Source organism: Athene cunicularia (genome assembly GCF_003259725.1).
Source record: "Athene cunicularia isolate RWA chromosome 3 unlocalized genomic scaffold, athCun1 chr3_part1, whole genome shotgun sequence".
Lineage (NCBI taxonomy): Eukaryota > Metazoa > Chordata > Aves > Strigiformes > Strigidae > Athene > Athene cunicularia.
In genome coordinates this window covers 66,592,781-66,613,463 of record NW_020799097.1, presented here as the reverse complement: position 1 = coordinate 66,613,463, position 20,683 = coordinate 66,592,781, and the positions used below count along the sequence as shown (strand labels likewise).

Below are 20,683 nucleotides of genomic sequence, written 5' to 3'. Positions count from 1 at the left end.
GTGTGTGTGTGTGTGTATATATATATATATATATATATATATATATATATATATATATATGGTGTAGAAAACTCATCAAGATCCTGTACAGGTAACTGAGTTGTTGATGACGTCAATCCTTGTAGGTTAAGCTGTTATTGCAGTAGACATGGTATCTTGGAAGTTTAAATTATTAATGTATAAACTAAAAAAATGTCATTTTTTCTTCCTCTAAGAAATGCTTTCTCTTGCTCAAGTCTTAGGACAATAGAAAATGCTAGCATAAAAAGAATGGGCAAAATTAATACATTTTGGGGCATGGAATGTTACCTCAGAGTTTGGTTTAATTTTCTTTGTGGAGGAATGAACAGGGTCTTTCCCCCTCTCCTCCCCTCCCCTCCCTTTAGAAATATGACTGACAGCTAATTAATTCTCTGCTTTCTTTTGCTTCCTGCAGGCTGGCACCGATGCGATTATATACGCTGTCCAAACGACATTTTGTTCTGGTCTTTGTAGTATTCTTTGTTTGTTTTGGTCTGACAGTCTTCATAGGAATAGCAGGTAAGGATGTTGTCTTTTTAAAAGATTACAGTTCTTGTAGGCTTTGTTGGTATTTACAGATGTATTTAAATGCTAATAAGCTTACAGCCCCTGAGATGTCTGAGGAAGCATTACTTTTGACAGGGAGGGGGAAGTGTTTCTTCCATCTTATTTTTATAGGAGTACTACCTACACAGATTTGGTATTTGCAACCACTTTGCAGGGGAGAGTCAGTAAAGTAAAACAAAACCAGCCTCACCGTAATGCAATTTTTCAGCAGACTGCTACATTAATTTTCTTCTATGCATTTCAATCTGTAAAATGGTGGTGCTGGATTTCCTGTGAGGAAATTGATAACTGTTTGGAAAGCTTTCTAAATGATTGGGTGATAAATGCCACAGAAATATAAAATATTTTAGTAATGTAAAAATGTGAACTTCTCTTGTCGAATATATATGAGCTTAGGTCTCTAGTTTCAAAGACCTTTGGGAAGCCAAGCACTAGTGCCTGGATACTTATCCTGGAGATCAGAGAGATTTGTGGAAGTCTGTTCGACAAAGATGCAGTGTGTCATTAGGCAGATGGAAAGCGTGGGAGCCTGTATTTCATGCCAGAGAGCTTTTTGAGGTCTAAAATGTACTTGAAAAAAGAAGTCAGCATGCTGTCACTGGAGTGCTAATAAGCTAATACTCTGCTGTCAGGATAGCTGATGTCGCACAGAAGTGACAGACAGGGAGAGGGGAAAGGAGAGACTCATTAAGCAACCTGCCCCCCATGTAAGAATTATTTAAGGTCGTTACCAGCTCCCCGAAGTTTACAGCTTATTTCCATGTCACGCTGTGCTCTCCTGTGCTGCTCTCTGACACCTCATTACCTGTCTGTTTCTACCTCTGCCCTGTCCTTCACTTCCTTTAGAATGAGACTGGCTGCCCAGGCCTGAGACTCATCCACTCCTGCCTGCCTTGGAAAGAAGGCAGGATTAATTGGAGGCAGCTGTTTGGGCTTTTTGTGCCCATCTGTGCCTTGTAGGCAGTACATTCTTCATAATAGCATTAAATAATAAAATTTGTCTGTGAAATAAAACCTTCTTTCCTGCTGTTTGATTTATTGTAGCAGCCTAAGGTCCAAACAGGCTTTCAGTTCATAAAGATTAACCACTGATACTCCTGTGACTTGCCTAAGGATGCTGAAGGGCATTATTTGGCCACTAAAATACCATATAAATACATTTACGAAAATGCGTTTCATATGGATGATAAAGGAAAAAAACAAACCTGGAATTGCTTAATTTAGTGTCATTTGGCTTAAAAAGGGAATCATATTTATAGTTGTGTATTTATACTGCCCAGTTGCAAGAAATGCAAGTTTTACATAAGACTAGGCTAAAGGCAGTGCTCCTGAAAGAGAAAACTGAGCATTTCATTCTCTATTGGTAGCAGAACCTGAAAGAGAGCTGTGTTGGAGTGTTGTATTGCATCTGCATGCAGAGTGGTCTGGTGATGTGGTTGCCTTTGGTCCAGGGCGCTTGGCTGCTGTAAGCAACAACGCTTGGTCATCTGTACCCTGCTGGGGTCCCAGGGCTCACCTGTGATCCCCTTCCCGAACGAGCATGGCTGTGGAATTCTTGTCTTTGTAGGATTGGTTTGATGGATAGTTTTGTGACAAAGTGTGAACACAGTTCATTATTACAACTTAATTATTTTTAAAAGAATGCTGTTTACCTTGGGAGGAGACCCACTTAACTGTGATGTTTTTCTTGTTGACAGCTCCTTGCTTCCTGTGAATAGAGGGAGGGGCCCTAACAATAGAGTCCTCCCTCTTTAAAGGGTGCGATCTGAGCAAAACTCAACAAACCCACTAAGTAAATGAAAAAGTGGGAGATACATTCATATTTTCTGTGCTACTTGAATAGCTATTGTCCATACTCAACATCTCTATCTGTGGTTTGGGAAGCCTAGCAGAAGTCTTGCTTCTCATATGAGAAAACAAGACAGTTTAATCTGAAGTGGCTGTTGCTCTTCAGTTCTTGTAACCCAAGATGCAGGCTTGGGGTTTCTTTCCTAAATTACTTTCCCTTTTCCCAGTGTGTCTTCGGGGTGAGACAAATGCAAGGAAAATTCAAAGTGTAGAGCTCATTTTCTGTACCTGTGCAGTTTTCCTGTTCACCACGCCAGGGTGATTCTTTGCTTTCAGATGTGATTCTGTTAACTGAGCAAGACTAAAAGAAAAACAATAACCGTGTAATCTAATGACAATTTTTAAAAAATATGACCACAGCATTGTTTTTGTCAGTTGCTTTAAAAAGCTTTAATATATTTCTTGCTATAGGAGTAGCAGTTACAGCAGCAGAATCTCATTATTTTTTTGGTTGCTTCTCTTAAAAACTGGGGCTATGATCCCTGTGTCCCAATATTGGTTCATATCTTCTGGTAAAAGAAAAACCTTTTTAAAAAGGCTCATTCTGTTGCTAAGAGTTAATTACTGAAATATGATGACTTATCAACTGTGAGCACTTACTGACATTGAATTATGCTTTTCAAAACAAAAATGCTTTCCAAAAATCTGCCCTGTTTATATGTACTTCAGAACTGAAAAGTTCGGTGATGCAGAACTGACTTTATAAGGGGGGGCTGTTAGTGAAGTTGAACTGTAATTCTAATATGAGGCTTTGAGTGTGATGGGTGAAATTCTTAATTTTTCTGTTTAAAGTCTCTAAGATAGTTAATATTGTATTTAGAGTGGTTGTAGAAGCCCAAGCAATGCTGCATGTTTAGAGCTGTCATGACAACTAACCTAAAATACTTCTTGCACAGAATGATCCCATGCTGCTCATTTATAAATTTCCTTCTTTTCCATTGTTTCTCTGTACTAACTTTGAAGTCCATGGTCTTTGTGAAAATTTTTTTTAGTGTGAAATTTGTGGCTGAAACAGCATATTTTGAGGATTAATAAATTATATTAAATTGCCAGACCAAATACATAAGGGGAGAGACCATTTGGACAGAGAAATCTCACTGTGACTGGGAAGCTTCTAGAGTGACCCAAATACACACATACATGTCCTGCCTGTGTCCCTACCTGCTATACATCTCCTCTGTGTTTATTCATACCCCTGTATGTAGATACAGACCTTTTCCTACTCTTTGCTTTCATTTTTCTGGTTTAGTCCTTTTGTGTATGTACATACACACATTCATTCCTCTTCTCCCCAGTACCATGTGTTCTTACATACCTAATGCGGCTAAGGTGAAACTGTATTGCTGTCTACAGGATATACAAAAGATGGAGCTGGACTCTTCTCTGAGACAAGCTGGAACACAAGAAATTCCAGTTATATATTAGGAAAATTTTCCTACCATAAGGGTGGTTAAATATTGAAACAGGCTGCTCATGGAGGTTGTGGGAGCCTCTGTCCTTAGGGATGTTCAAGACTTGACTGGACATGGCCCTGAGCAACCTGGTCTAATTAAATGAGAGGGTGAACTAGATGGCCTCTGGAAGTCTCCTCTAACCTAAATTATGATTTTATTGCTTCACATTTACTGCATACAGAACTAGAGGTAGAGCATGAGTGGGTGGATGCAGTTGATCAGTACGTGTTAAGTGTGTATGTCTGTAACCAGAATGATTGGAGGAATGGTGACATAAAAAGTCTGATAGCGAGCTCAGAGTCTCCCACTACAGTTGGACATGAAACTCCATTGATTCAATGGATTGTCTGTTTTAGGATAAATTGTTTATAGAACTTTTATGCAGTTATATTTATTTATTTGATGGTACATGTAATATATTATCACCCCAGATTTCTGTAGAAAAGGAGAGGCCCAATCTGAGTAGACTGAGAACTGCTCCTAAACAAACATATGGGTATCTTGGCTTGAACAGACCAATATGTGACAAAAATCCAGCACTAGCCAGAAAGTGCTGTTATTGTGATTGTACATGCAAGTACACTACACGTACAGAAAAAGGCATCAGCATCGTGAACTCCAATACAATGGGATGTGTTTGCCCTGGTACCTGAGCGTTGAGTGCAATGCATTATGAACGCTATACTCTCTGTAAATCAGCTAATGGTAGCAGTTTGGCTATAGAAACTTTATAGTGCAATTAAATATGCTGGGTTTTCATGTGGTTTTTGCAGCCGTTGTTGAGCTTCAAGTTGCTGTTAACAACAGTGTCGTGGGTGCTTAGCTAGCTTTTCCTGTAGCTGGGTTACTTTCATGGCTGCAGTCTACTGCTTAGCTTGGGAAAAGTACTGTGTGGTTTGTAGTAGTAGTTTAGAGTACACATGTAGGGCTTCTGCCATGGAGTTCTTGTTTTATAATTTACTTCCTATTTAATCATGCCTAGGAATATTGTGGCAGAGGAGTTTAAAGGAACATTCAGGCCAAGTTTATTAATGATATTGAAACATCTAAGTGATTTACCCTTCAGATGAAACATCTGAAAAGGGGGATACTATTTACCTGCTTTGCAGGGAGGTATTTTATATTTACATTGTTACTTATCAGTAATACGCATGCTTCAATATTGTTCTCTTTTCTTCCTTCTTATATAATTTATAGGTCCTAATGTAATTGAAACTTCTGTAGCAAGAACTGATTTAAATAACAGCCTAAAGGTAAGAGTTAATAAATACTATTGGATTACATGAATTACTTTATTTGATGTCAGTAATGTTAAACAATCCCCTCCTTCCCCCCAACTATTTTAAGTCTTTAAGTTTTTACTGGAAAACTTCTTGGCCACATGGTGCTTTCCAGTTTGAAATTGAACGTGCAATATTGTACTACCACTATGTTATTTCCTGAGTGGCCCAGCAGCAATTTCTAGTCTCTTACTTTTGTGAGCAGGTAAGGTAGAGAATTCTTTGATGTGTCTGCACAGTAGTTTCTGATAAATTAACACCTGAGCATTGATAGGATTCCCTGGTGAGTTCATGTTGGAGATTCTTGTAAGGGGTCCAGAAATAGAAACTGAAAACTTAAACTGAAAACCAGTGCTCTCAGTGGCAACTAATGGTATCACTCTTGTAATCTTCCTGTCAACTGGGAAGGAATATTTCTTTTTCTTGTTAATTGTTCACTGTCACCTGACCAAGACATGGGATCTGGCTTCCTAACATGAACCTTCACATTTGTTTTCTTGAAAGCTGTCATATTTTGATTCTCAGTTCTTGCATTTTTATTTCTGTCTAGCTCTTTGTTGTCAACCCAATATCTAAAGTAATTTTTTTGAAAGTGCTAAAAAGGTTTTGTTGATTTGATTTTTTTTTTCCAAGCAAATTTTCTTTAAATACACTGGAATATTTATCTTTTTTTGGTCTGTTAAGTCACCTATATATATTTGGATTGGTACTGTATTGTGGGTGGGTTTTAAAAAAGCATATTTTTATATCAAATAAGAGAAGTCTTTCCTGCATGTGGGTTTTATCTGTTAATGATATCTTCCATGCTTTTGAGATGAATGTGGGATTTTTAGAAAGCCTAGTGGAAAATACTTGTGTTCATAATTATAGTTGAACAGGTTTAAAACTGTGTAGTAGTAGATGAGGGGTCACAAATCTGACTTCTGATGTTAAGTGCGAGAAATTACTTTATTTGCAGACTGGGTCTCAGGATTTTGTTTTTCATATCTGAACTTTTTTGTTTTATTGCTGCTGCTTTTATGTGCTTTAACTAGTTGTACCTTTCCTTACTTCAGTGCTGTGCAAAATATGTGGGCTGTTTAAGCTGCTTCTCTGGAAGGCTTATATTTGAGCCACTTATCCTACTGTCCACATATTAAATCTCTTCCCCAAAATATTGTCACAGATATAATTAACATGCTTTTCATCATTATAACTGCAGATATGTCACGTAATGGAATAATGGTTGGTGCTAACCTTGTGGGTTTTTTACAGCTGAAGCCATTTAATTTAAGTTCGCCACCACTGTCTACTTACAATCAACAGCTGTGGCTGACCTGCGTAGTTGAGTTGGATCAGCACGATGGTGAGAATCTTACCTAATTCTCAGGAAACAGCTGTAGCAACCTTTATATTGTATCTTTGTATTTTGTCTGTCACATTTGTGATCCTATTGCTTTCTGGCTATGGTTGGTGGGTTTTTCCTCTGATACATTTTCTCCCCCTCCACCCCCTGCCCCCAGTGAAGACATGGACAGCACTGATCTTGAGAACTGGAAACAACAGGTATATGGGATAAGTGATTTGTTATTTCTGTGAAAGCAGTGGTATCTAGACAATCTGTGTCTCTCTTCCTTAATTTTTGGGGGGAATTAGATGTGTAGATTGTAAGGATATTCATTTTTCAATAAAAATTCCCTGTAAACACTCTTATTAGTAACTTGATCTGTCAAGATTCAGTACAGGGCATTTGGGACTTACTGCCCAAGTATATAAATAAAAAGGTTGTGATTTTTTTTTTTTATTTATATATGTTGGACCTCTACTCCAGTAAAGTATAACTGAATAACTGAGTAATCATAGGATATTATATGTGTTTTAAACTATATTTGAGACTCTATTTGAGATTTCATTTTTGTGTTGTAGCAATAGCTTAACGTTTTCTCTTTTAATTACAGTATCCCTCAAAAAGAATGTTACGATGACAGTCAAAGTACTTGGGGTGGTGAAGGATGGAAGCACACCATATGTTAATAATCAAGTTCACAATCGGACAAGATTACTCAGTTGTGCACAAGTATGTGCTTACTTAAACAAAACTGATGCAGTACATCTCCTTTAAATCTATTTGCGTGCATTGCATGTTACCTTATGTTGCAAATGAGAAGAATATGTCTGTTAATCACATCTCGGGAAAGAATCCAGAATACAGTTTTGTTTATAATTGCAGTCTAGCTAGCAATGCTGACCGAGATACCTACCTATCTGCGTTTTTCTGTTTACTTCTATGACTTGTGTCTACCTCTTAAAGACCCCTCTTTCTTGTTAGAGCAGCTTTCTGTCAGCAAAGCAATGTGTCCTGCTTAGTCATCTGAACAAATTTAGCAGTACTGAAGAAAGGGATATTGAGGTAGAAGATTGGATATAGGGCTCCAGAGGAGAGAAAAATTCTCCTCCAACACCTAGCAGGGAGTCTGGTTGAAATCAGCTGGCATCTGTGTTCTGAAAAAGCCAAGTTTCTTGCCACCTGTGAAGAAACGTTTAAGGCTTGGAGATTCTAGTATAATTTTCACTGAAATTTTTAAGCTTAAGGACATCCAAAACAGCTTCTCCAAATGCAAGTCCTTTAGGGAAGGGCATAGCTGAAGTTTTTTTGTGATAAGCATATAGAGTAAATAAGATGGTTTTTTTATATATATAAATGCATCTATATGAAATCTTTAGGAATTAATGAACAGTGTTCCGTTACCTTTAATTACACACAGGCAAGAGAGCAATATGCTTGAGTTTCTTTTTCATCCTGTTAACGTTTAGAAATGAATTAGTACAAGATAACCCCATCTCACAATCCGATGACCTAAAGCTTGACTGACAGAGTCACTCAGATCCTTCCTGGTGCTGCAAGCAGTTGCTTTCACCAGTTTAAGTGAAAAACTAGCCTTGTTTTTTGGCTCAACCTTTGATCCTGCTGACTGACTTTACCGATTTCTGCTATCTTTCAAGAAATGCTTTATCTGTGGGTCTTGTTTGAGCTTTATTCTGACTGATCAAGAATAAATATCAATATATGGCCATTAGAAACAAGTTCTCCAACCTATACTAAGTGCATATTTTGGAATAAATTGAAGGCTTTTACATACTATTCACTGTATGTGTTCACAGAAATGCAGTGAAATCATTGTTGCTCACCTTGGCTACCTGAACTATACTCAGTACAACGTATTTGTTAGCTTTGAAGATTTAAATAAGTTGACTTACACCATCCAGAATATTACTTTCACAGTAAGTATAAAATTTTATGCTAGCAAAATAAATCTCTTTTAATTATTAATGCCGTATAAGTCTGCTTTACCTCTAATAAAAAGTTATCTTATTTTTGAAGATAAACATACATAGGTATGATTAATTAATAATTTAATTTGCTAAACTTTAATTACTAATGCTGTAGAAGTCTGCTTTAACTTTAATAAAAAGTTATTTTTGAAGATAAATATGTATGATTCATTTTTCTGTCACTGCTAATGTCAGAACTGTTATAACATTTGCAATTAATAAGGGTCTAGGCCAATTTTTTTAACTCTATAAGGAAAGATTTTTCTTTTAGAACTGCTAATGCTGTTTTCTGGAACAGATAAATTTAGTCTAATTCCTGGGAGATATTTTTAACAGTAGGCAAGCTAGACTAGAACATCCAGTTTTCTGCCTTTGCTTATAGAGATGTTGCCTCTCTAAAGCATGGTATCTTTTTCAGCCTTTCCAGTAGGTGTATCTGAATTAGCAAGATTTTTCCAGACTTCACAAATGCGTGGGCTAGAAAGATTTAACAAACTCCAAGAAAAATGAAGAAATTTTTTTACTGTGCTTATCAGGAAGGGAAAAAATGTTTATTCAGCTAAAATAAGCAGGCTAATAAAATAATTCACTAAAATAACCCCTAGTGAAATGACTAGCTCCGTTTGTAGTGCTAAATATTGCTTATAAAACAGTTACATCATCTGTGTGTGCTGATTGGCTCCAGAAAGAAATTTAGAAACATTTTTGCATTGGAAGGAAATGGAACTAAGCCAAATTTATAATGCAGGTTATTATGGTATATTCTACCTGTATGCAACTTTCGGTATATCAGAGCAGGTAGCAAGCAAAAATCTTACCGTAAAGCAGAAGTGGTTTTTATATACTAAATTAACTTTCTGAATATTAATATTTCTAATCTTCTAGTGCATAAAGCATATGATCAAAAATGAGCTTTAAGGGGAAAAAAAAACCCCAAACTCACAAACCCTTTGCTCAGTTCCAGATTTCAAACATGACAAAGTGTTGGAGCATTTATAGTTGTACAGTTTATTATCTTGCTTTGCAGGCTGCCTTTAAGACAGACCTGTGCACAAACCCCAAAAATCCTGAACCTAAAGCCCTGCTTTCCCACAGCAACTAAAATTGTCAATTTATTTCATTATTACAGTGGTTTATGGTGATCCCAGTTAAAATCACAGATTGCCTTTTGTATAATGGGATTCTTTACATATAATTTTAATTGTGCATTTACAGTTTAAAAATATAAGACAGAGTTTGACATACTTTATACATTGAAATGTAAAGCTTCTTGTTCAGATGGGCAGAGCATACATTTCAAAAGTGGCTTCAAAAGAGAAGCATGCCAGGTAGGAGAGAAATTGTCAACAGAGCAGAGTTTCTACAAACTGGCATGTTATAATTAGAGGAAAAGGAGCTTTTCCTCCTTAAGCTGTGAAAAAAGTTCTTTATTTCTGGTTAGCCCTTTTATTCTTCCCTTACATGATTTTCTTTTTCCCTCTTCTGAAATAAGAGAATAAGCTTTAAGAAAACAAAACCATTACAGGAAGCATGCCTGTACCTTATCAGCCTCTTTGTAATCAATTTATATATCTGACCTTGGTAATAAAGAAGAACATACTGGATTTACTCCATTACTGGCATACAAACTTTGAAAGAAAGTGCAATTGAAATTAATGAAAGATACCCTTTTTTTCCTGAGAATTGCTTTAACATACGACACCTCACTGAGTATGTTACAAGGTGGCAGGATAAAAGAGAGAAGCAAGGATGTTAGGCTGCTTTGGTTATCTTTTCATCAGATAATCTTATAGCTGTGAATTTATCTTTGTCTTTCCATGGTGACATGGTGGAATTTGGTTATACCTTTAAATTTTGAAAAGCAAGAGAATCTTGTATCTTCAGAAAATCAGTATCTTCAGAAAGTGAGAATCAGTATCTTCAGAAAGTGTTAATTATTGATGTCATCTGTACCCTGTCAAAACGTTGTTTGTTGGGCTACTTCTGTTTTCTTGTAGTGGAAGACCTACAATCCAACTTTTTCACAAGTGGAAATATGGTTCCGATTTGTCTTTGTAGTTCTTACTTTTATGGTCACGGTAAGATTTTGTTTCTGTTTTCCTGGAGTATATTGTGTACACAGCTGATAACACTGCTCTGTAGTACCATTTAGTAACTTAACCCCAGGCAGCAGAGCTGAGATATCACTGAATGGGTTTAAAAATTGTTTCTAAAATACTTATGCAGTTGCTGCTTTTATGTTTTTACAAGTAGTATTGAAGGGACATTAAGAAAATAGGATAAATGGAAAAACTTGTTTTCCTCAACTCTAATTTTTAATTGAACAGAAAGAATTTTGCTTAAGCAAAGGAAATTGTGATTAGATGCTAGAAAAAATATTTTTGCAGTGCACGTAGGCTCAGACATTGAAATAGGATACCCAGAGTGTGGGCGCTCTGTCTCTGAAAATGAGCAAAACTCGGCTGAATATGACTTTCATCTAACTTTAAAGTTGTCACTGCCCTGAGCATAAGGATGTGACAGATACCTCCAGAGGTCCCTCACAACCTAAATTATGCAGTGATTTAGATTATGTCTCCCCTCCCACCTGGTTTGGCCCCTGGAAAGAAGGTATTTGGAAAAAAAAACCAAAAAAAACCAACATAAAATCTAAAATGCAGAATTTTCGAATAAGGACACTAAAGCACTGAACACTTGCACAGCATTTTTCTCATATAGGTGATGTCACTTAGCAGGTAACTGTGAATGTGATATAGAATACTTTTTTTTTTTAAGTGAGTTTAAGTGGAAGCTGTTGGTAATGTGTGACCAGTAATTAGGCAACGTTTTTTCATGTGTTGTTGATTTGCATGTTACTTGCTGGTTTTCTTCCCTGTTTGGTTGAGAGAGGAAGTAATTTGCATTGGGGTAAGGCAGCAAACTTGAAGCAGAAGTAGAAGCTAGGAGATGTGGTTCCTGTTACAGTGTTCTCAGTAGCAAAGACCTCGTGAAATAGCCTTTGCAATGTGCGGTGTTATCTCTTTACTCTGGTGAAACCATTAAGGCTGTATTCCTTCCTTACAAATTGTTGGTTTTGTTGTTGTTTTATAGTGTCTGTTTGCACATTCCCTTCGGAAATTCTCCATGAGAGACTGGGGTATTGAACAGAAATGGATGTCCATTCTCCTTCCCCTCCTGCTACTTTACAATGGTATTTACATCCTGGAATTTTTAGAAAAGCTCCTTTCTTAAAAAAAACCAAAAAACAAAAAAAGAGCATGAAAGAGAGATAGAGAAGTCAAAGTGGAATTTGGCCTTGAACTTACAAGCAGCTCTTTATAAGGTTTCAGAAAACAAATTAAAAAAAAACCCAACTCTTTTAAAGTGTATCAAGTTCCAGGGCATAATGAGTAAGTGGATTTCATTCTTTTCAGTCATGTGAATTGCAGCTCTATTTGTTTAAAGCTCTGACTGGAATAGGTGGCTGCAACCATACTGAATCTGTCATAGAGTGACATGTAAATGTAATTCCTGTGTTTGCCTGCTAAGTCTTACTTCTGCATTTTTCAGATACTCCCACTTTAGTTACAAGTGGACACTACTTTTAGTCTGGTAAACCACATTGTTCTAGCACACTCTAGCAGTACCAAAATAATATTTGCCTTTCAGTTATTCTATGACAATTTTTTAGGTCATCACCAAGAACAGTGGTTTAGTAGAAAGTCTAATAAAACATGAAATCTTCTAGAAATGTTGGCAACCATTTCAGATGATTTGTACAACACAGAGGATTGCTGCTGGAGGCACCATTTTCTTTGTAAAATACAGCAAACTTCATTTACTGGTGTAATTTGAAAAATCTTGGGGTTTCTATTCCTCTGAATATACATTCTGTTTTACTTTTCATAATGGGAAAGCGTGCTTTTTCCCCTCTGTTTAACTTTTTTTTTTTCTTGTTTTATTACAGATCCATTTTTCCCCCTTTCTTTTCTGGTGAACAGCTGGTTTCCTGGAATGCTGGATGATCTATTCCAGTCACTGTTTCTGTGTGCATTGTTGTTGTTCTGGCTTTGCGTCTATCATGGTATAAGAGTACAGGTAAGGGTGCAATATTATCTACAACTTATTGAGAAAGCAGTACTTGTTTTTTCAATTCTCTCAAAAGGTGACAAAAATGAAACCAAATTTCTATAAAAAGAGACATTTATTTTATTCCTGAAGTACAGTGTGACACATGAAGCTTTGGGGTTAAAATGATTTGTGAAGTAGCTTGTTTTGATGCTACTGTGCCTATATGAGATAGACAGGACAGTCCACTCTGAACTATTGCAAGCCACTCTTCAGATCTATGATGCAATTATGCTTTGTTCTTGCTTGAAGGGTCTTCCTGTTGTATATGGTGGTTGATTGTTTTTTAAACCACTTTAAAATAGTGCATAAGATAAATATGAATTCTGGAGCATATTTCTGTATTTGCAATATCAGTGAAATATGTGGGACCTTATAAATAGGATGCTCCAAATCTATGGCATCTTATTAACACAAATGATGATGCAATTTTATGTCTTCTGTAATCACCTGTGCAGGTTAAAAATATGGCAAGTCTCTTAATCTAGTTCATGTTGAATGAAACAGAGATGATAGTTGTTTTATTCTGTCAAGAATGAATGAAATCTCAAATGTGGGTTCACTCCTTCACCCTACTGTTGTTTTCTCAACAGGGAGAAAGGAAGTGCTTAACTTTCTATCTGCCCAAATTCTTTATTGTTGGACTACTGTGGTTGGCCTCTGTTACACTGGGAATATGGCAAACGTAAGTAATTTAATATTTAGTGCAAAAGTAATGAGCTGAGAGTGTTAAAAGAATGAGAAGATGGTTTATAATTAGTGGAAACTGTTTCTTAATGCTCTGATTCTTATATAGGAATGGAGATCAAATTCTTACATCTTTCTGTTTTGCAAATTGTGACTGATTTGAAAACAGAATTCCCCATGGATGATCTAGTAGTATGTAATTTTATAAATCAGAGTGAGATCTAGAAATGACTATTTTGTCAGTATGTTATGGCTCCTTACAATACTCCCTCTAGCACTAAGTCCCAATTATCTTTTAGTATTTGAAGCAACAGTTTCTCTGTAGTTAACTATTACACAGCTTGACCCAAGTTTCTCAACTAGTAAACCTGCACAACTGGTATTGATGCTGCTTACTCAAGTTACGCTCTCTCTCCTCAAAACTCAGTTCTTTATTTTGCTTGTTTCTTTTTTTCCAACTTGTCGTGTTAACATAAAGGTGTCACTATTCCCCACACAGACAACTTTCTCGGTTTGGTACATCTGTGGTTTCTAAACTGTTTTAGTCTCAAGCGTTTGCCTCTTATTTGCCTTCTCAGAAGGAAGATACCTTCTGGCCTTCTCCATGCCATTGTACATTGTTGAAAGCAGTGCAGTTGCAGGAAATGCTCATGCTAGTGCCTTATAAGAAGAATGGCTATGAGGCAAGGGCTTACTTATATCACAGTCACTTCTTAAGTATAATTCTTATCACCAAGGGTAAAATTTAAACACTAAATCCTGAAAGCTTATAGGAATTTAGATGATTATACATTTTCTAAAAAATAAGTGGGGAGATTAGACATGCTGACAACTGAAATCCTCCTATTCCTTCAAAATTGGGTTTGGGGTGAAGGAGGATGTTATGTACTATACATTGTCATGACTCCACTGGAGTCAATGGCATTACCCCAGTTTATATAGCCAAAATCTTTAGTTATAAACTCTGTGTAGTAACTTTAAATCTTTTCTTTGTTAATGTGTTTCTTGATCAGTACAGCTTTTTGACCTTGTCTTTTGTAACAATCTAAGTACCACTTTTTCCTTTTGAATCTTTTCTAGTGTTAATGAAGTACATGATCCTACATATCAATACAGGGTTGACACAGGTAATTTCCAGGTAAGTCAGAAATGTTTTCTTGCTATTAAATTGTCAGATGGAGTTAGGCAATACAAGGAGGTGGGGTTTTTCTATTAAGATCTCTAACACAATTTAGGCAATAGCAAATGCTGGTCAGATGGTCTTATTCTACTAGGGTGCTTTTAATTTTGCTTTAAATCATGCACAGGCCATACTGAGCTCCATCCCAATGAGAAAATTGTCTTGCAAATCTGGAGACTCAACACCACAGGTTTACACATGGACTCATGACTGTTGGGATAGAAAGAAAATTTGTTAAGGATCTTATGAAGTCAGCTTTGTATGTCTTTACTCCTGCCAAGATCCTCTGTCTTAGTTAATTTCAGGCTTTCTTGTAAAGGAAGATCTGGTTTGTATGGGTCCTTGTATTGTCCTCAGGAGCTGTGTTTTTAGAAAATCATTGAGATTCAGCTCACTGTGAACAAAATTATGACTTCTATTAAACATCCTTTCTTTACATTCCTGAAAACCCTACCTTGATGTATAGCCATTGTTGGTTTGTACTTCCTTTCATGAGCCTACTTTCCCTGAATAAATGGACCGCTTCATGTTGTGCTTTGGGTAATAATTATTTATATTGACAGAAGAAGGAATAGATCACATCTTGTTAAATAATAAAAACTAACACTCTTCTCTTAGGGAATGAAAATCTTCTTCCTTGTGGTGGCAACCACATACATTCTCTACCTTTTGTTCCTGATAGTGAGGGCATGTTCAGAACTTCGTAACATGCCTTATGTTGGTAAGGAATATTTCTTTTGATTCTTCCCCAGACACGCTTGCTTCTCCTAGATATAGGTGTAAATTTGCTAATAACGACTTTTCTCTATCTTTTCCAGATCTCAGGTTAAAGTTCTTGACTGCATTAACCTTTGTAGTGCTTGTCATTAGGTAAGGCCTTTCAAAGTACGTTTGTCAGTACCGTAATTTTTACAACCTTTTTCTCAGGGCTTTTAATACATTTTGTTGATAATAAAATTGTCAAACTGAGGAATGCCTTTTGATATGATTGTAATGGCAAGCATTTCTCTTTTTTTTAACCTTTCTTGAAGCTTTTAGAGCTAACTTACACAAAGATTTAGAGGTTCACTTAGCAGAGATGTTTTCTGTACTGCTGAGTGGTCTGCAGTGCACCGTTCACCTCTTTTGGAGCTTGTAAGCCTTACTTAGTCAAAACAGAAGTTTTGAACTAGTTTCTTAGATTATTATTATTATTAATATCTGTCTTCTTCACTTCAAGCAGTTATTTCAGATTACTTTGAGTCTTGAATTGTCTGTAGTGGATGAAATCTGAGTGAAGTAGACCATGGTTCAGGGTTTTTTTCTGCTTTATTCAGTTGATTGCTGACTTTAATCACAAAAGAATCATTATCAATTTAGAACGATGAAATCAGATATGTCTTAAAATAAATGGTCAGCATTAATTAACATAATTATTTTCTCATGTGCTCTTTTCTCAAGCTGTCATTTCAGTTTTGTGGCTTAAAGACTCAAGACACCAATATGCTTTCATTTTTTTCTACAGCATTGTTATACTCTACCTACGCTTTGGAGCACAAGTTCTCCAGGACAACTTTGTTGCTGAGCTGTCGACTCATTATCAGAATTATATCCTTGCGTTGTGATACTGCTCAAGTAGGAATGTTAATCTGTTTTCATGCAGAAGGCACTTAAAAATTATGTACCTAAGGACTGAGACCTTTGACTTCTAGGTGGGATTTTGAAGTTTAGTCCATTTTGATTGAGATTTTATGTCAGCATTTTGTAGTCACTCTTTGTAAACATAATGAGCTGAGACAGTTTCAGTCTAATTTGTTTACATCACATAAATCACAACTGCATTTGATACTTTTCAAAAGGAATGAAGGCCTAGATATGCATGCATTCAAGTCATTTTAACAAGTTATTGTGACAAATTTGGTTGTATTTGCTGCATGAATTCAGTTTACTGTTTACCTGTCAGTTGGCATGGGGCATACCAAAATATTTGAGAAATTAATAGTTTAGAAGTCACTGAAAATGCATTTGTGTATTGGCCCAAGTCTAGATGTGGAAGAGGTCATAGCAGCGAATTTATGTGACTTGAGAGAGACTATTTCTGATGTCTGTTGGCAACAGGATTGCAAACTGTATTTCTGGACCTGAATCATGAGATTCTAGTTCATTTGACTTTTTGAAAGTGCCTGTGTGACTGCAATTGCTCTGATTACTGATGTGTTGGGAGCTAGTAGAAAACAGCATGTAAAGCCTTTAGTGTTTTCCCAAAACGATGGGAAGAAGCCATCTTCAGAGTTCTATCTCCAGATAGTCCTTTATCCTTCCTTCATAATTGCTGTGCCAAGCAAGACCTTTTTCAAAAATAAACAAAACAACCCCACCTGAACACTCCCCTTACTCAGCTTGCTTTTAGCACTGAAGGCAGAACTATGCAATTTACCATGCGCTCCACCACTCAAGAGTAGACCTTATTTCAGCAAGTGTTACTTATGTTAAAGCTTTGTCTTCAGTGGAGCTTTACCTTAAAACAGCTTGAGTACATGTCACTGAATTTAAAACATGCAGTTTTGCTTATTCATTCATGCTCTCAAACTTTAGGAAGGTAAACATTCTTTCCATTGAAGCAGCTTATCTGTGGTTTGGATCTTGTTTCCAAAGTTAATATGTATGGAGCTGTACTGAGAAATATCCTTGACACTTAATACCAGCGGAATTCTTATCATTTTATGGTTTATTGAACTTTTATCTCTACACTTTAGCCTTCGTGTATTCCCCCTCAAAGAATGCACTATATGGTAAGTGTAAGCAATTGTCCGGCAAACTTAGATGACAATAGCTGGCACATTAGCAGATATTGTGTAACATCTGTATATCTTGGTTTTCTTGTTGCTGTTTCAATTCACTTTGAGTTAACGTAAGCAGAAGCTGCACTGTTCCTGAGCAAATTAGTATTGGAAATATGAAGAAACACATAAAATGTACACAACTCATTAGTTGGACTCGAATTCTTATGAACTTAGATCAAGCTGATAAGTCAATATGATGTTTGCAGATAATGCACTAACTTTTGCACTGACTCACAGACAGTCCTTAAGAAGCAAGAACACTTCATTTGTACTTTGTTCTAACAAAGGTTAATATATTGTCATGCTGGCAAACTGGACTCTGGAATAGGTACCATGCTGTTGAAAAAGTAGGAGTGCAGCTGATCTCTAACGTGGGAGGGATTTTGGGGAACTTGCTATGGGGAGAGGGTGGCACAGGGGCCATGTAAAGGACCGAATCAGTGGCACTTCTGGTTTTGCATTCTTACGTAGAGGATGTAATCTGACTCACATGATTATAAAGTGTTAGCTCTCTCTCTTAACAGATAAAGATCTGTAAAATCAGTATTTGTACTGAGTGCATTCTCTGCTTTAAGCATTCAGTTTAAAATACAGAACTGTAGGACAGCCCAGGTTGGAAGGGACCTGGAAAGATCATCTGGTCCAACCCTTGAGGGAAAAGGGAGCCTACATGAGATTATCTAGCACCCTGTTCAGACACATCTTGCATGCTGAGAGGTACACAGGGGGAAGGCTCTAAACAGTGGAGCTGGTCCCTTCTCTAAACTAATTAGAGTTGAGAGGGATGGAACTGTTACAGAAAAACGCTATTTTGCCATTAAGAAAGATGAGGAATGGCTGGGTGAGGATAAAGTTAAAAACTTGCTGTTGAGTTGCAAGAAAAATTAGGTTATAGAAGGCAGAAAGTAAAAAGCTGCCAGGAAAAATATGTTTATGGCAAATTGCTGGACTGAATTTTACTTGTGTATAATTATGAACTGCAGCTAAGCAGCACAGATCATGCAAGAAATGAAGGCCTTAAAACAAGGTAGAGGGAATTGTCATAAATAGCCCATGAAAAGTATGTGTTTCCTTTCATCTCTCCATAAAGGTACAAGTCCTTCCTTCACCTGTTTCAAGGATGAAAAATAACTGCATACAAGAGATTACAACTTTGTTCTACTATATTTGTATCTTAGAAATAACCAAGAAGTTAAAGAAGGCTGTGCTTTTTAAATACATATGAACATTTGAATAATGATTAAGAATAATGAGGTCTGACAATTACTCTTAGTGCAAGTTGAAATAATATGACATAGGAAACTGCAGAAGGGAGGAAATCCACTTAGACAACAAGGAGAATATCTGTCTGAAAATGAGGTATCTAGTTATTTCATCTCCTTAACACTTACGAATAACATGATGTTGTGGCTGAAGGGTGAAGAATTTAGAGAGATTTCCTGTTTGGATATAGTTTCGTGACTGCCTTGGAAGTTGTCGAGTCTTCTGCAGTGTTGAGTTAGAAGTCCAGCCTCATTTCTGTATTTAATGTGATAAATTAACCCTTATTTGTGTTTTCCAGAATCACAGTTGAAAGACAATCCTGCTTTTTCTATGCTGAATGATTCAGATGATGATGTGATTTATGGGTAAGATTATAAAATAGCTATGGAGAGTTACTTTTGGTGTGTCTTTTGTAATGTTTTTTCTGTATTCATTAAATAAATTATTTGTAAGTTCTTAATGAAAGTATTCTGCCTAAAGAACAGAAACATAGCCTTATGCTGAAACTGAAATGCAATGAGAATATATGTTATTTTGTTTTTCCTTTTTTTGGTTTCTAAAAGGGATTGCCATGACACTGATACAGACAGGTAAGAAAGTATTAGGATGCTGGTAGGTCATGGAGTGAAAGCAGCAAGAACTGTGAAAGGAAAGGACTTCCTTTTAAACTAGGAAGGATTTCAGGAGTCGAGTTAGCAAAGAGGTAGCTCATATGTAAATGCTTCAGGGAAGAATGGCTCTTCTTAAGTGTCCATCACTTACTGAAATAATAATTAAATCTAGCAAAACTTCCTAGACATAAGAATTACAGCAGTGTTTAAAACATACCCTGATAAGATGTCTCTGTGCTAGACACTGAAAATTCATTATCTACTCTTGTTTTCACCACTTCACACTTCAGTGTCTGGAACAGTGAGGATGGGATTAATACTGCAGTAACCTGACCAGATTTGTGCTGGACTAGCTACATGCATTGTCTGAGATAGCTTGCCTTTGTTTAGTTGGATAAGTAGTGGTAGTACCAGCTTGCTTCCGTATGAATCCTTGTGAAAAGTGGCTTGTAGTTACTGGAATAACTTTTATTATGCATCATCCTTTGGAGAGAAGTCATATATATTGTTTATATTCTCCACAAGGAGGAAAACAGATACCAGCTTCTTACCCAAATAACAGTTTGATACCTCAGTGTAGTTTAGAACTTCCTGTTTATTTTGGACTTCCTCTCTGAACACCATGTTCAGAAGTGTTAACAACTATCTATTTCACAGGAGTGACTATGAGGAAATGCCACTTCAGAACGGCCAAGCTATTAGAGCCAAGTATAAAGAGGAATCGGACAGTGATTGATTTTGATGTAGACAAACTTGTTCAGCTGGAATTAAACCAATTTTGAGTTTTCCTAGATGGAAAACTTCCTTGGCTTCCTTACAGTCTGCTGTCATCGGAACACTGACTCCCAGGAAGGACAACCTGCTTCTATTTCTGTTTACGAAGTTAAAACTGAAAAAAGGAATGCTTGAAAAGGTTGTGGTGAAAACTTAAGAAACCAAAATTTTTACATGTCTTATAAAATGTCTGATAGCAGGATTGTCTGTGGACTAAAATCTTTGTCTATTTCCATTTAGAAGTGTCACTGATTATGTGCTGATTTTAAATTTGCTTCCTTGATGTTTGTTTTTTTGGGTTGGGGTTTTTTTTGAGGATTATGTAGAGCATACTGTCATTCATCTGTTGCATTTGTGTTAGCTCTTTTGTATATTGTCCAGTGCTGTACAAAATGTCTCATTTCCCTCTCAATTTTCTACCTTAGTCTTTTGAGCTGGAGGCAGGGAATGAAGTGTTTTAGAGGTTGGTTTTCTTTTTTTTTTATAATGCAAGAAAACACAAGCTTTCAATTCTTCCTTCGAAGAAGCAATATAGATGCAAGACCATTTTTAAAATTCATTTAAATGAGTTTACCAGATTTGTAAGTGCAAGATACGTGCAAGTAGTCACGTTCTAGTGAGCCAAAAGAGCCTCCCTCAGTGGTGCAAAATTATTTGTATAATACATGTTTTATAACATGCTTTACTGCCACTTGTTTTGTTTTTTTTAATCATCCCTTTCAAATGGAAATATTTATGCAGCAACAAATCTCAGAAG

General features: G+C 36.5%; 1 protein-coding gene across 1 annotated transcript in view; it reads left to right on the top strand.

The window, feature by feature from the left end:
- The window catches only part of TMEM181 (transmembrane protein 181), a 26,872-nt gene extending 6,608 nt beyond the window's left edge, over positions 1-20,264 (top strand). Inside the window, exons 3-19 of the mRNA XM_026844547.1 lie at positions 401-540; positions 5,088-5,143; positions 6,425-6,515; positions 7,108-7,226; positions 8,312-8,431; positions 10,480-10,560; positions 11,573-11,672; positions 12,429-12,559; positions 13,183-13,274; positions 14,357-14,414; positions 15,075-15,177; positions 15,275-15,326; positions 15,961-16,043; positions 17,138-17,227; positions 18,840-18,906; positions 19,105-19,131; positions 19,810-20,264. Coding sequence (XP_026700348.1) covers positions 401-540; positions 5,088-5,143; positions 6,425-6,515; positions 7,108-7,226; positions 8,312-8,431; positions 10,480-10,560; positions 11,573-11,672; positions 12,429-12,559; positions 13,183-13,274; positions 14,357-14,414; positions 15,075-15,177; positions 15,275-15,326; positions 15,961-16,043; positions 17,138-17,227; positions 18,840-18,906; positions 19,105-19,131; positions 19,810-19,888 — 1,489 coding nt within the window. The 3' untranslated portion in view covers positions 19,889-20,264. The remainder of the gene's footprint in view (positions 1-400; positions 541-5,087; positions 5,144-6,424; positions 6,516-7,107; positions 7,227-8,311; positions 8,432-10,479; positions 10,561-11,572; positions 11,673-12,428; positions 12,560-13,182; positions 13,275-14,356; positions 14,415-15,074; positions 15,178-15,274; positions 15,327-15,960; positions 16,044-17,137; positions 17,228-18,839; positions 18,907-19,104; positions 19,132-19,809) is intronic.
- Positions 20,265-20,683: the final 419 nt, after the last annotated feature.